The following is a 14,599-nucleotide window of genomic DNA, read 5'->3' on the forward strand; positions in this document are numbered from 1 at the left end:
TCAACGACCATAATTAGCTTTCACATATAGCGTACCCTCACTCACCATGTAAAGTCATGACGCTAAGGGTTGGTGGACCCAGTTGTCCGGTGTCAAAGACAAAGCTAACTAAGTGGTAAAAATATTAATATATTAATGGTAAATCACATCTGTCTCTAACCGGTGCAATTATCATGGACGGTGGGGACAAATGAGCGGACAAATGACACAGTTGCCCGGTGGTAGAGACAACCATGCCAATGCTAAGAAAATATTAACGTATTAATGAAAAAATCACACATATCTCCAACCCGTATAATTATTATGGACGGTTACGATAAATGAGTGGATGCAAGGCCAACTCATACATACAACGCCATAGTCAACGATCATAATTAGTTTTCCACATTTAGCGTGCCCTCACTCATCATGTAAAGCCATGTCGTTACGAGTTGGTGGACCCGATTGTCTGCTGGCAAAGACACAGCTAAACTAGTGGTAAAAAAATCGATGTATTAACGATAAACCATACCTGTCTCCAACCGGTGCAATTATCATGGCCGGTGGGGACAAAACAAGCGGATAAGACCAACAACTCATACATACAGCACCATAGTCAATGACCATAATTGGCTTCCATATATACCCACCGTCCCACCCTCCCAATATGTACCCCTTCAGCAAGAAACAAATGTAAATGGTAGGTCATTAACTAGAAACCTTAACCATAACCTCCCAACAGATAAAACCACACGGACGGTGCCCCCCGCGCGTGCCACTGCGCGTGGGCCACCCGCCATTAACCCACGCGCAAGGGATTTACGCCGCGTCCTCTTTAAAACCCCCCTTCAACCTCGGGCTTTGCTCGTCCGTCCCATCCATCGACGCCTCTCGCCCCCTGCTCCTCCTCGCCACCCAACGCCCACTTGTCTTCCCGTAGAGCCAGCAGTTCCCGCGCCTCGGCAATGGAGGACGGCCGGAGTGATGCCAAGGAGGCCAGCATGATCGAGCTGGCCGCGTCCTTGGAGAAGGTCCGCCAGATCGAGGGCGGCGGCGACGGCAACAATGTCGACGGCAACAAGAAGCTGTGGGGGCTCCTCCGGCTGTTCATGGCCTGCATGGTCTCCGGCGGGATCCAGTACGGCTGGGCGCTGCAGCTCTCCCTCCTCTCGCCCTACTCCCAGGTACGTGGATGCTGGTTATTTCCCCTTGTTGAGCTCCTCCATCCCCTTTGTCTCATACTTCTTTTTCACCATTGTTCTTCGTGCTGTGATTGTTTTTCTCTGACATCTCGTGTTCATCCTTGGGTTGCAGACACTTGGGATTCCCCACCAGTACGTCTCCCTGACCTGGATCTGCGGCCCCATCGCAGGATTTGTGGTGAGTTTTCTTGCGGTTTTATCCCCGTCACTAGTTTCCTTTTCAATGTTCGGTGGAAAAAAGAATGAGAATTTGTTGTTAAGGCACGAAATCTGGAAAATCTGAAACTACCACACGCACGTAGCCAGTAAGCGAATCTGCTGTATTCACGTAGTAAAAGGGAAATGGATCGATCGTTTTCATATCCGTTCATTATTCCCGGCTACCAAACCCGATGCACTAAAAAGGAAAGGGGCTAAAAAAGGCATTACTAATTAATTGATTTGCTAATCGGTTCGCCATGGCCAGGTGCAACCCATCGTGGGCTACTACAGCGACCGGTGCACCGCCAGGATGGGCCGGCGGCGGCCCTTCATCCTCGTCGGATGCATCATAATCTGCGTCTCGGTAAGTCACCACCAAATTAATCGTCGCGTTTTCTTCTTCTTCATCTTCAAGTTGTCAATGCAACCAGTCTTGTGCTGACGCCGTCGATTAATTGTGCTGATTGGCCCAAACTAACGTGCAGGTGCTCCTCATCGGCTTCTCTGCGGACATCGGGCGCGCGCTCGGCGACACCAAGGAGCACTGCAGCGTGAGCACGGGCCCTCGATGGGCCGCCGCCGCCATCTACATTGTTGGCTTCTGGTTCCTCGACTTCGCCAACAACACCGTCCAGGGGCCTGCTCGTGCCATGATGGCCGATCTTTCCGGTGAGCGTTCAAGCCAGCTCAAGCTCCGGCCGCCTTCCTTCAATGTCGATGTTTCTTGTCATATATACTGATCAGAGGAGCTCGATTGCGTGCAGCTGGGAACCATGGCCCCAACGTCGGCCAGGCAGTCTTCTGCCTGTGGATGGCCATCGGCAACGTCCTCGGCTACACGGCCGGCGCCAACGGCAAGTGGCACGAGTAAGTTCTTTTCTTCTTCTTCTCTCTTCCCGGGCGTCATCTACCGCGTGGACGGACCGAGACTGACGCCGTTGGTTGCAGGTGGTTCCCTTGGCTGAAATCCTCGGCGTGCTGCGACGCTTGCGCAAACCTCAAGGGCGCCTTCCTCACCGCTGTGCTCCTCATTATCATCAGCATGACGGTCACCATGTACCTCGCCGGCGAGAAGCAGCTCGACAAGGCCGACGTCCAGGCCGCCTCCGGCCGCGGCTGCCTCTCCGCCTTCGGCGACCTCTTCAAGAGCTTGAAGAACCTCCCCCCTTCCATGTTCAAAGTGCTCGCCGTCACGGCCATTACCTGGGTACGTAGTACTATAGCTGCACTGCACGCCGATCGTCCTCACTTCATGCCATGCACCCGTTGATCTGACTGACATTGTCCTGCATGCCGCTCTGTTTTGTTTTTCTTCAGCTCGCCTGGTTCCCCTTCTTCCAGTACGACACCGACTGGATGGGCCGGGAGATCTACCACGGCGTGCCGCAGGGGCCCAAGGCGTCCGTCTACGACGCCGGCGTCCGCGAGGGCGCCATCGGCCTGCTCCTCAGCTCCATCACCCTCGGGGCCACCTCCTTCCTCATCCCCAAGCTCTGCCGCAAGCTCACGTCCAAGGTCGTCTGGTCCATCAGCAACTTCATGGTGTTCGGCATCATGACGGCCATGGTCGTCGTCGGCTTGATCTCCACCAAGGGGTACAACGCGGCCCTGACCGCCAACCTCACCGGGCCCGACCCCAAGCTCAAGGCCATCGCGCTCACGCTCTTCGCGCTCATCGGAATCCCGCAGGCCGTGAGTCCACACGCACCATGGCTCCTGCTGCTGATCTAATTTGATCTGCTTTAATTTGCATGCCCACTGACTATTCTTTTTTCAAAATGCTGTTCGTGCAGGTGCTGTTCAGTGTGCCATGGGCTGTTGCTTCTGAGGTCGTTGCCGCGGAGGAGGATGATGGCCAAGGCCAAGGCCTCGCCATTGGTGTCCTCAACATTGCCATCGTCGTGCCACAGGTTTTCAATCTATTGCCATGGCAACTCGATCGTCAGGCTGTTTGTTAACTGGGGCCTGACTTTTAACCTGTTTCTTTTCATTGCCCTTTGTGCAGTTGATCATCGCGCTCACCGCCGGGCCCATCGACAAGGCCTTCGGGAAGGACAACACGCCGGCATTCGGCATCGGCGGCGCCTTCGCCTTCATCTGCGCCATCCTGGCGCTCATCCTGCTCCCCAAGACAAGGGGCAATTCCAACGCCGCCGTCATGGCCGGAGGGCACTGATATGGCGGTACATCTTGAGGAGAGCCCGGCGGGGACTTGGGCTGCAAACTACAGTAGTTGTTCTCTAGCTAGCTGATGTCGATATATATGTGAGCCAAGGTCGTGTTTCTGTTTTCATTTCCACTGCCGTTTGTTCATTCGTCATGCTTTTAGCTGGGACTGGGACTCTGGGAGTGCAGTGGTAGAGGACGAGACGAGTTCCCTGGTCGCAATGTTTTAGTTGTTCTGGGAACCTCTTGAAAAAATTCAAGTGAGATGAACATTGGTAATCTGTACCGATTTAATATATTTGCGCGTCATGGAGAGTAATCTCCAGACATTATTATATTTTGTTTGCTCAAACGTGTTTCCAACTTGCGGCCCGGCAAAATTTCTTGCCCCAGCTAATAATTAGAGAAAGCGAGGGAAAAGAAAGAACAAAAACACCTTCCTCTTTGACTCCCAAGAAAAATTCTCAAAAAAGGCTGACTGCAAGAAAAGGTCTTCCCTCTTTTTTGTGACCGTCTACCCCCATGTGCCTGAAAATAAATTCACCTCTGCTTCGGCCACTTCTCCCAGCCACTTCACTGTTCATCTTCTTCCCCAATGGTGCAGACCACCTCCGACCCACCCCTAACCGCCTTCTCCGGCTATCCTCTGCACCCCCACCCCTAAAGATAGATAGTGGGACTGCCTCTTCTCCGATGAGCTCGGAATGAACTAGAAAAGGTGACGACACGAAGAAAATTTTCAGGCACCCGAGATATAGCAAAACTGCTTTTTTTCTACAAGAAAAATAGTCCTTGCACACTGAACACACCCAATCTTCCTAAATCTGTTTACACAAAAGTAGTCCTTGCACACTGAACATCACCTATGTTTACACAAAAGTAGTCTGGACGAATCAACCAAAGAGACACCATACTTATGAGCTCAGCGTCCGTTTCATCTTTCAAAGAGGCAGGCACACCAGACTAAGACATGAGCAGCATATGCTTTCCTGCAACGAGCAAAACAAAGGCCATGTGACATGCCGAAGCTAGGCTGTTAGGTTTCCCTTCTAAACGGAGACATGCAAGATGGAGCTGGAACTCTGAAGCCCTGCTCTGCTCAGGCCTATATAAAGACCAAGGACCAGGACGATCGAGCACATCTCACACTACCACACACCGACACACGAGACCACAGAGAGCCAAAAGGGCTACCACGACCACGTCGATGGCTCCCAAGATGATCGGCGTGACCATCTTGCTGGTGCTCCTGGCGCTGGCCCCGAGCGACGGCCAGGTGATGCCGGTCCCCTGCTGCCGCCTCAACTGCTGTGATGGTAGACCCGAGTGCTGCTCCCCTGGCCTCGTCGCCGCCGTGGCGCCCATCGTACCGGCCGCCGCAAACGTAGCAGGGCCGGCCGCCGCCGGTGCCGCGTCTCGCAAGGTCTTCCCCGGAAACTAGCGGTCGAGGTGTACAGTACTACCCCGCCGCTTGTGGTTAATTGCAAGTATGCTCCGGCCAAGCGAAGTTCTACGTACCTGCCCCTGGCCAGCTACCTAAGTTCAGTGATTAAATCTGTATGTGTTGAAAGCCAGCTATCTAAGTTTACTACTGTTAATAACCTATGTATGTATGATCGAGTTCCCATGGGATTGTAATTCAGTTTTTTTTTGTTGCGAAGGAATTGTAATTCTAATGATAATGAATATCTGAAATCGATTATGGTTTTTAATATACGGATGAACCGCTTACTTTTGCCATTGTAATCATAGGGCTTTTGCACATCAACTACATTAACTAGCTATTTGCCCGTGCGTTGCAACAGGGGCATAAATATTCTAGTGGTTCAACGTCGATCATGTCCGACGTATACCTTACACATCATATTCTAGATTTGGATAAGATTTAATTCAATTTGAGTATAGGGAGGGGAAAGATAGGAAAGTTTTAATTTTGTTGAGGTTTTGTTACATTTGATTTGATTTGGGCATGTGTGTAGGTAAAACAAGGAAAGTTTGATTGAGTTGAGATTTTGGTAATAATTAATTTTATTTGATTTGATTGAGTTAATGCATGGCATGGATTTGGAAAGTATCAATTTTGTTTTGATTATTTTAAGTTACTTTATTTACGTTGGTTTTTATTTTGTTCGGCATTTGTTGAGATTACCAGAAACCCAAAAGAAAACCAAAGTGAAAGAGGAGGTGTGGGGAGGCAAAAACCGAGGGAGGAGGTTAAGACAAGGCTACCAACTCCTCTTTAACGGTAGAGATTAATCCTCTACTATTTTTTCGACAAAGGGTGGATTTTATTGAATCATAGTGAAGCATCAAGCGGATACAAACACAATGAATACACACCCGGCCTCTGCATAACTAAGATGCACACAGCCAACACCAACACATAAAATCCCATCAGCAAATAGCAAAGTCATATAGGACCAAAGCTATGCATAAGCGGGGAAAAACATCAAAGCGAACAAATTAGCAATCGACAAACTACAATAATGACCATTAAATGGGGGCCATGGTAGTGATGGTCGGTCTGGTTGTCATTTCGTTTGTTCCTTTCGCCTCACTTGTTTCGTCCCACCTATATTCGCATTTGAAAAAAGGAAACGTCTCGCGGGGGTCGGGATGGGATGGAGAGAGGATGGTGAGAGGGTTCTGGATCTACTCTCTGTTGTGGAGGATGGTGAGAGGGTTCTGGATCTACTCTCTGTTGTGGAGGAGGTGGCCGGAGAAGGGAGATCGAGCGGCGGCGATGGTGCTCCCTCCCGGTGCGGGAGGCGCTCGTACCGACTTTAAATGAAGATTTCATGTAAAAAGTTTTTTGTGCAGTATGGATGCTGGGATGTTGAAGCCTGAAGACACAAGTCATGATCGAGATGGCTACAACTTTGATCGGAATCGGGCAGAGGGTAAGGTATAATTTGTTTTGTGGCTTGCTCTTATCCGTTTATTTACCTAAACCTCGACAAGTTGAACTTGCCCATGGCTGTGTTTTGTTCTTTTTCTAAAGAAAATAGTGATATCAACTCTATCCCAACAGAAATTTCTACCCTTAACGTTGCATCTTATAGTAATTCTTTTGGGTTGCAAATCACATAAATTCACGTTTTATTCCCTATTTGACTTTCCTGTTACCTTCTTTGCATGTACGACATCTCGAATTGTTTTGTCGTCCTTGTATATCGAAACATGTAACTCTAGTAGTAAGGATTCTCTTTTATTTGATTTTGTTTAAGGTTATCAATTTAAATTCCTCCCCACCATAACTCTACTGAAGTTTATTGATTTGGCGATGTTTAGGATTATTATTTTCGCGAATATGCAAAGCTTGTCTATCATTGCATTGATAGAAGGGATAGAATGAGTACAAAGAGGGGTACAACACATGACACGAATGCATGCAGGCATGAACATAGTGTCTGGAGCAGAAAGACAAGGGGTGCTCGGTCCGAATAGAGGATACATCATAGCTAAACCTACCAAGCCTGAACCAAGAGCGGCAAAGCTAAACCAACAAGAATTCCAGCATTGCCTAAGCCAGAACCCAGGGACACTACAAGCGAGCAAACATAGCGCCTTCAAGAAGGAAGTCGTCGGGCGCACCTGAGGGCCTTGACGACGCCTCCAAGGACGAAACGACATCTGCAGACGCCACCGCTGCCAGCACCAGCAAGCCGAGCAAGGATTTCTCCCAGCCCTCAAGCTGAGCAATCCCATAGCCGCCGTATCTGGAGTCGGGGATGAGGATGCCAACGCTGGTCGGAGCCACCATGTCGGAAGGGGATTGGCGGGGTTGCACCTGCCATTGGAGGGTGCCACCACCTCTGGACACACGAGCGTTGGATCTAGCAAAAGGGGAGGCTTTGAGGCGTACATGGTAGGGGAGGCGACGAAGCAAACGACGAGGGGGTGGGACGACGACGATTAGCAACGCCGACAAACAGGGACTGGTGGGATGCAGATCCATGTTATCGAGGCCATAGTCGCCGGGACGTCGGTGAGCCAGGCAAGCTAGAAGGGACGTAGCTGTTGGGTCGCCGAGGCAGAAGCTGCCCGACATAGGACGCTGTCAACCATGGACACCAGAGAGACGCAGGTCCAAGGTCGACGGTGCCGAAGCTGCGCCGACAAGTACCCACCTTGAGAAGCCCCGGGACTTTCTAGCCTCATCACCTCCGCGCTAGAGCCGTCATGTGGCTTGATGGGGGAGGAAGGGCTGCCGGGGATGCGAGGGGACCCGCCTGTGCAAGGAAGGCAGGCCACGAACTCACCGTGGCTCAGTTGTTTAGGATTATATGTCTTCCAGAAATCTTCATTGACCCTGGTTATATATAATTTTCACAAATCAATAGAACCATCTGCTGATGATGGAATTGATCCAGGACACCCCGATCTGAGGGCACACCTGCACAAGATTGTTGAATCTCTGCTACAAAAGCCGAATACAGTAGTGAAGTTGTTTTTTCTTTGTGGGGTGAATACAGTAGTGAAGTTAAAGATGCAAGAACTGAAATAGGTCCTCCACAATGGAGCTACCGAAAGAAAGTCTGGTACATCCTTCTTCTCCCTTTTATTGGTTTGAGTAGTGACTTTGTAGATTTCTTTAGTCAACACTGGATGCTATTTCAGGAGTTAAACCAAGTCATTCTAAGGATGCTTCAGAAAGTCAATGATGCGATGATGAGGCTAAACAACAATGTGATTAAATCCTCGACCATATAGTGGAAGAGATGTACGGCTATACTTGCAGCTACCCAGATAGGGTTTCTCATTTTTGTTCTTATATTATAGGACAGAGGAAGTAGTTTATATTCATCGCGATCATCTCAAATGTACAGTGTTGAACAGATATAGTGTAATTTGTTTTGAGCCAGACGCGCCATTAATGATGGCGGCAAATTTGGATTTGACAAGTGGGGAGGAAGAGTGAATTAACTTTACACAAGTCAATGACCTTTAAATTTTAATAAAGAAATGCCATCTAAAGTGCATGCGGATTCTAAAGTTTTATGTTTGACACGGTTGATATTGACCTGCTAAAATATTTAGGGTTAATTTGATAAATGCCACTTCAAATTTGGCGATTCCGAGAAATGCCACAGCAATTTTCAAACTTTAAAAATGTCATTTCATGCCATTTTCAGTGGTATTTTTCAAAGTCTGCAGTGGCGTTTTTTAAAGTTTGCAAAAATTGTAATGGCATTTTCCAAAGTTTAAAAATTGCAGCGGCATTTTTCTGAATCACCATATTTGGAGTGGCATTTATCTAATTAACCCAAATATTTATGTCATGTTGCAACACATGGGTTGTTTTGCTAGTTTAATGGTAAACACTTTGACTTTATCGGATGAAAACTGAACGTGTGTCGGCTGTCTCCGCTGTCCTTTTCTTTTTAGGGGAACTTGATGCTTATTTATGCAGAGTTTATAGCTCCATCTGCGTCTAATTCTGAGAGCACACACTCCGAAGCCGCATGGAACCAAGTTTTACATAACAAATTACAGCGACCTTCCGGAGCTAGAACATGTGCGACCTTATTCGCAGAGCGTCGCACCCAAGCAACCCTATAAACTGGACGTGTGTCAGCCGTCTCCGCTGTCGTCAGATATGACTTTCATCGGACGGCGTACCCTCCCCACATAGACATACCGGCTAGTTTACAACACGGGCCAAGTTGCAAGCACTCGACCAAACACGCGAGGTGTTGCGGTCCGACCAGGTGAAGAAGGTGAGGGAAATTTTGCGATGGCAACAACGGCTCATGTTGCAACGGTCTGTGCCTCTGTGGTGACTCAGGTAGCGGATCAACGACTCTCGTTCACCGAATCAAATGGCTAGGGAGGCGGCCGATTTTCCTCGTGCGGCAGTCGACGGAAGCGTAGCGCGCCTTAATCCAGTGCATTTACCTCACATCCAACGGCTGTAAACAATCCTAAAAATTTCCCATCACCGTGAACTCAGTCTGCCCCTCCCGCCGCACCTTACCTGACCTGACCTTCTGCCACGGTGGCCGGCGGCGTCGACGGCCTGAATCATGCGGGGAGAGAGAGAGCGTGAGGGAGGGAGGCGACCACCGGCGGTGGCGGAGTGGAGGTGGTGGCGATACCGCGGCAGGCGGTACGCACGCAGGCTTGCGGCGGCGAAACAATGGAGAGGCTGGCGAGGGGAAGAGAGGTCGGAGCTTCGGGCGGCGAGCTGGAGAATCTCCGTCTTCACACGGGATCTATTCACTTCCCGGTTCACGGCGGCGGCGGTCTTCCTGATCCAGTTCTACAAGCCGAGCAATGGCTGCAGGTCCAACTCTGGCAAACAGTCTTGACTTGTTATGGACTAGTAGTACACTAGAGCTCGAAATTCAAGTTTCCACAATCTAGACAGGGTAGAACCAATTTCTTCACAATTGGATTACATTTTGTGTTGTTCTACATCAGACTGCTGATTTTTTCTTTCTAAAAAACACACACTGTTTAGTACAATTGGTGCCAATATAGAAGGGGAACCATCCTGTTCTTTCAGATTCAGATGCATTGATGCGTGATTTATTTCCTTTGTCTGAACATGGAAACGCTACAAAGGAAAAGCTTCGTAGCTGTTCGGTTCCTGAGTTGCTTGTCTTCTGACCTTCTGCAGATTAACCATTCCAACTTACAAGACTTTGCGGAGAACTGAGTGCCTTCGCAACAGCGGGTGATTGGTTGAGCTTATTGGAGGGATTGGGGAATCAGTTCACTGACCTTTTGTCGAACAAGAAGACCTTGGTCCGATGAGCACTCCGAGGGACAGTTCCATAGCTTGTCTCAGTCCTGAAGAGGTGAGCTTGGTACTCTGACATCAGTGCTTCTGCCACCGTTTCTTTCGGTTATTTTTGTGTTCATTGCTGGCTCTCTCTTATGTGTTAGCTTACATCCTTGTGACTGTGTGAGGTTGGTCTTTTGTATTGATATCCATTGAATTTGCATCTGTAATAGATTCGTCGACACAAAAATTTGTGTTTGTGGGTTGGTTAGTAAAAAGGATCTTTTTGAAATTACATTTGAATTTAACCCTCAAATAAGTGAGGTATTCTTTCTTGTTTAGGTCAATACAGTGATCATTCAGGCCATTGCTTGTTGGCTGAGCATTTCCCAGAGCGCACTAAAATACAATTTCTCTGCAGGCAAAAAACTTGGTAGAAGGCTCATAACTGACTTGACCTTGACCATGGGTCGTCCATGGGTGGCTCTGTCCTCCATTCAGCCGCTTCGTGGAAGCTTCCTCCTTGGTGTGCAATATTGCCTTTATATGATGGCAATACTCCTTGGTGGAAGCTCATAAAAGGTGCTGGCTAGCACATGGTTTTATGGCAATACTGCCTGGTATTATGCCTAGAGATACCTCCAAACGAGTGTGCTCTTACCCACTCCAAGTGGCAGCCCAAGTGGATGCGTAGTACTGCTGTCCTAGTCATCAATCTTGACTGCCCTCATCAGTCAGCTGAACATGCCAATCTGCTTGTTCACACTATTGGTCCTCTTCCATTCTATACACACATCGGCTTCTTCCTCCGAGTATCAAAGCAGAGCACACAAACTCTTCTCCATGTCTCCCCTCTACATACTATCACTCGGGCTTCTCCTTCTGCACGTTCCTCATTGGTGCTCCTCCTCTGCAGCTGCAACCAACACCCTGACGGCGGGCCAGTCGCTCGCCGTCGGCGGCAGCAAGCTCGTCTCGGGGAACGGCAAGTTCGCACTCGGCTTCTTCCAGCCAGCAGCAGGCACCATCAGTAAGTCCCAGAACACCTCCGGCTCCAGCTGGTACCTTGGCATATGGTTCAACAAGTTACCTGTTTTTACTGTCGTGTGGGTTGCCAATAGGGATCAGCCCATCACCGGCCCCAGCCTCAACCGAACACAGCTCCAGATATCAAGCGATGGCAATCTTGTCATCGTACACAATGATTCCGTAGTTTGGTCCACTCGCATTGTCAATAATAGGACACAAGCCAGCAGCATAAACACCACTGCTACTGCTGCTGTTCTCTTGAACAGTGGAAACCTTGCCCTTACAGTCACAGAGAGCCCATCATCATCGGACCTACCGTTGTGGCAGAGCTTCGATCACCCAACAGATATTGTGCTTCCTGGTGCCAAGGTTGGCCGAAACAAGATCACTGGTTTGAATCGTAAGGGCGTCTCAAAGAAGAGCCTCATTGATCCGGGTCTCGGCTCATACAGCGTTGAACTAGACATCAGCGGACAGGTCGTCCTCAAGCGCCTAAACCCCTCAGTGGTGTATTGGCATTGGGCATCCTCCAAAACATCATCATTGAAGCTTATACCAATACTCAAGTCCATTCTGGATATGGATCCACGGACCAAAGGTTTGATTAACCCAGCATATGTTGATAACGACCAAGAGGAGTACTACATGTACACCTCACCAGATGAATCATCTTCCACATTTGTCTCACTTGACATCTCTGGTCAGATAAAGCTGAATGTTTGGTCGCAAGCCAGCCAGTCTTGGCAAACCATATATGCCCAGCCCGCCGATGCCTGCACTCCGTCCGCTACCTGTGGAGCTTTCACAGTATGCAACGGCACTGCACAACCATTCTGTGACTGTATGGGGAGCTTCTCTCAGAAGTCGCCGCGGGATTGGATGTTTAATGATCGAACAGGAGGGTGCATCAGAAATACACCGTTACACTGCAACACTAGCAGTAACAACAAAAACATGACAAGTTCAACAGATATATTCAACCCCATTGCTCATGTTACGTTACCCTACAACCCACAAAGCATAGACGTTGTTACCACACAGAGCAAATGTGAAGAAGCTTGTCTCAGTTCCTGCTCCTGCACTGCTTATTCCTATAGCAACAGCAGATGCTCTGTCTGGCATGGGGAATTGCTTAGTGTAAATCGCAATGATGGCATTGATAATACTTCTGAAGATGTTCTATACCTCCGCCTTGCCGCCAAAGATTTGCCGCCAAGTTTGATGAAGAACAAAAGAAAACCAAACGTTGGAGCTGTTACCGCTGCAAGTATTATTGGTTTTGGGTTACTAATGCTCATGGTGTTGTTACTGATTTGGAGGAACAGATTCAAGTGGTGTGGTTTGCCTTTGTACAGCAATGAAGGTAGTTCTGCTGGGATCATAGCCTTCAGATACACTGACTTAGTTCGTGCTACTAAAAACTTCTCCGAAAAGCTGGGAGGAGGTGGTTTTGGTTCTGTATACAAGGGAGTGTTAAGTGACTCGAAGACTACCATAGCAGTGAAAAAGCTTGATGGTGCCAATCAAGGAGAGAAGCAATTCAGGGCCGAGGTGAGCTCAATTGGACTGATCCAACATATCAACCTAGTCAAATTGATTGGTTTCTGCTGCGAAGGTCATCACAGATTACTTGTGTACGAGCACATGTTCAATGGGTCTCTTGATAGTCATCTATTTAAGAAGAGCAATAATGCTGATGCTGCTGTCCTAAACTGGAACACCAGATATCAGATTACCCTAGGAGTTGCCAGAGGGTTGTCCTACTTGCATCAGAGTTGCCGCGAATGCATCATACACTGTGATGTTAAGCCAGAAAACATACTTGTGGACGCATCCTTTGCTCCCAAAGTTGCAGACTTTGGATTGGCAGCGTTTGTTGGAAGGGATTTTAGCCGAATTCTGACCACATTCAGAGGAACCAAAGGTTATCTTGCTCCAGAGTGGCTTACCGGAGTTGCTATTACACCAAAAATCGATGTTTACGGCTTCGGCATGGTACTGATGGAGATCATATCCGGAAGCAGGAATTCACCTGAAACACACAACACTAGCAGCAGCACCAGTTACCACGCTGAATATTTCCCTGTGCAAGCCATCAACAAGCTTCATGGGGGAGATGTGAAGAGTTTGGTGGATCCACGGTTGCATGGTGACTTCAATTTGGAAGAGGCTGAAAGGGTTTGCAAAGTTGCATGTTGGTGCATTCAAGATAATGAGTTTGATCGGCCGACGATGGGTGAAGTGGTCCGGGTTCTCGAGGGTCTGCAGGAAATTGATGTGCCCCCGATGCCAAGACTGCTTGCTGCTATAACGGCGCAACCTGGTGCTGCATATTCAGTGTAATTAAATTCACAGTCGATGCTAATAATCTTTGTTAATTTCAGCAAATTTTAAAGTTGTAGTAATGTCGAGTGGAAGAAATAAAGGCAAGCATTGTAGCAAAATATGGCAGAACTACCAATATGTGTATGTTTTGTTGATTGGATAGTTCGATATATATCCTTAAATCCTTACATCGAAGGAAGCTGTCGATTTATATGTATACCACTACTGGTTCTTCATCGAGAGCACACATAGCTTGGGCGTGCCTCATGCTCACTCCAGGATGTGACCTTCTGACATGGCACCGGCAGCCTGGCCCCACACTTGCTTGATGAAATGTGCGGCAGGCTTCAATGCTGGCATGGCTGTGAAGGAAAAAAAGGGTACACATGATAGAATGAATCCAGGTTGAAGACGGCCAAAGCTGATATGACAGTATGTAATATGTTGATTATGTCGACATATAAATTCACTCGATGTGTGCTGAACTTTCTGTTATGGCCTTCTCTTTTGAGGATATGTTTTCCTTGTAAGTTTCTTGGAGATTGTAGTGATGATAGAGCTCTTATTTCAGATTCACCATGTTACATAAACAAGGAATGCATTGCCACTGTTATTTCATTCTATAGATTGTTAATGCTCCAAAGTAACTTTGCTAATCATGAGGTTATAACAAACCCGTAGAAGAAAACAACCACAGTAGACGAGAAGGTGTTGCGTAAAGATGACATTGACATTCATAACCCTGTTAGGAACTTAGGAAGAGCACAGAAGTGCTCTGGCTCCTTCAGTCCATGCTGACAAAACAGCGAAGAAGCATCCTCCTACTGTGAAGACAACGCCTTGGGTTTCAATAAGCATCCTAAAATTTGCAAATCTGGTAAAGATTCCAACCAGCAGCAAACAACTGTTTCTCTTCTGATTGCGGCATTTTTCCCCCCTTTGTACTGCTTGCATATGTTCTGAACTTCTG

At 48.2% G+C, this 14,599-nt stretch overlaps 2 protein-coding genes across 2 annotated transcripts; both read left to right on the forward strand.

Annotated features, from left to right (window-relative positions):
- The first annotated feature begins 769 nt into the window (after positions 1 to 769).
- On the forward strand, positions 770 to 3,883 carry LOC123050316 (sucrose transport protein SUT5). Its single transcript, XM_044473130.1, has 9 exons — positions 770 to 1,163; positions 1,294 to 1,359; positions 1,648 to 1,746; positions 1,868 to 2,051; positions 2,147 to 2,249; positions 2,331 to 2,589; positions 2,700 to 3,074; positions 3,176 to 3,292; positions 3,388 to 3,883. The coding sequence occupies exons 1-9, from the start codon at positions 945 to 947 to the stop codon at positions 3,556 to 3,558; spliced, it is 1,593 nt and encodes a 530-aa protein (XP_044329065.1). The 5' UTR covers positions 770 to 944; the 3' UTR covers positions 3,559 to 3,883.
- Positions 3,884 to 10,755: 6,872 nt separating this feature from the next.
- On the forward strand, positions 10,756 to 14,199 carry LOC123054877 (G-type lectin S-receptor-like serine/threonine-protein kinase At2g19130). The gene is made up of 2 exons (XM_044478752.1): positions 10,756 to 11,305; positions 11,397 to 14,199. Exons 1-2 carry the CDS (start codon positions 10,872 to 10,874, stop codon positions 13,645 to 13,647), a joined length of 2,685 nt encoding a protein of 894 aa, XP_044334687.1. The 5' UTR covers positions 10,756 to 10,871; the 3' UTR covers positions 13,648 to 14,199.
- The last annotated feature ends 400 nt before the right edge of the window (positions 14,200 to 14,599 follow it).

Source organism: Triticum aestivum, chromosome 2D (assembly GCF_018294505.1).
Source record: "Triticum aestivum cultivar Chinese Spring chromosome 2D, IWGSC CS RefSeq v2.1, whole genome shotgun sequence".
NCBI lineage: Eukaryota > Viridiplantae > Streptophyta > Magnoliopsida > Poales > Poaceae > Triticum > Triticum aestivum.

Bases quoted from the DNA above. Each gene is read 5' to 3' on its own strand.
- LOC123050316 (XM_044473130.1), top strand. From the start codon at position 945: ATGGAGGACGGCCGGAGTGATGCCAAGGAGGCCAGCATGATCGAGCTG. The intron at 1,360-1,647 runs GTGAGTTTTCTT...CGCCATGGCCAG, and splicing joins GCCCCATCGCAGGATTTGTG to GTGCAACCCATCGTGGGCTA. The intron at 2,250-2,330 runs GTAAGTTCTTTT...CGTTGGTTGCAG, and splicing joins GCCAACGGCAAGTGGCACGA to GTGGTTCCCTTGGCTGAAAT.
- LOC123054877 (XM_044478752.1), top strand. From the start codon at position 10,872: ATGGTTTTATGGCAATACTGCCTGGTATTATGCCTAGAGATACCTCCA. The intron at 11,306-11,396 runs GTAAGTCCCAGA...GGTTGCCAATAG, and splicing joins GCCAGCAGCAGGCACCATCA to GGATCAGCCCATCACCGGCC.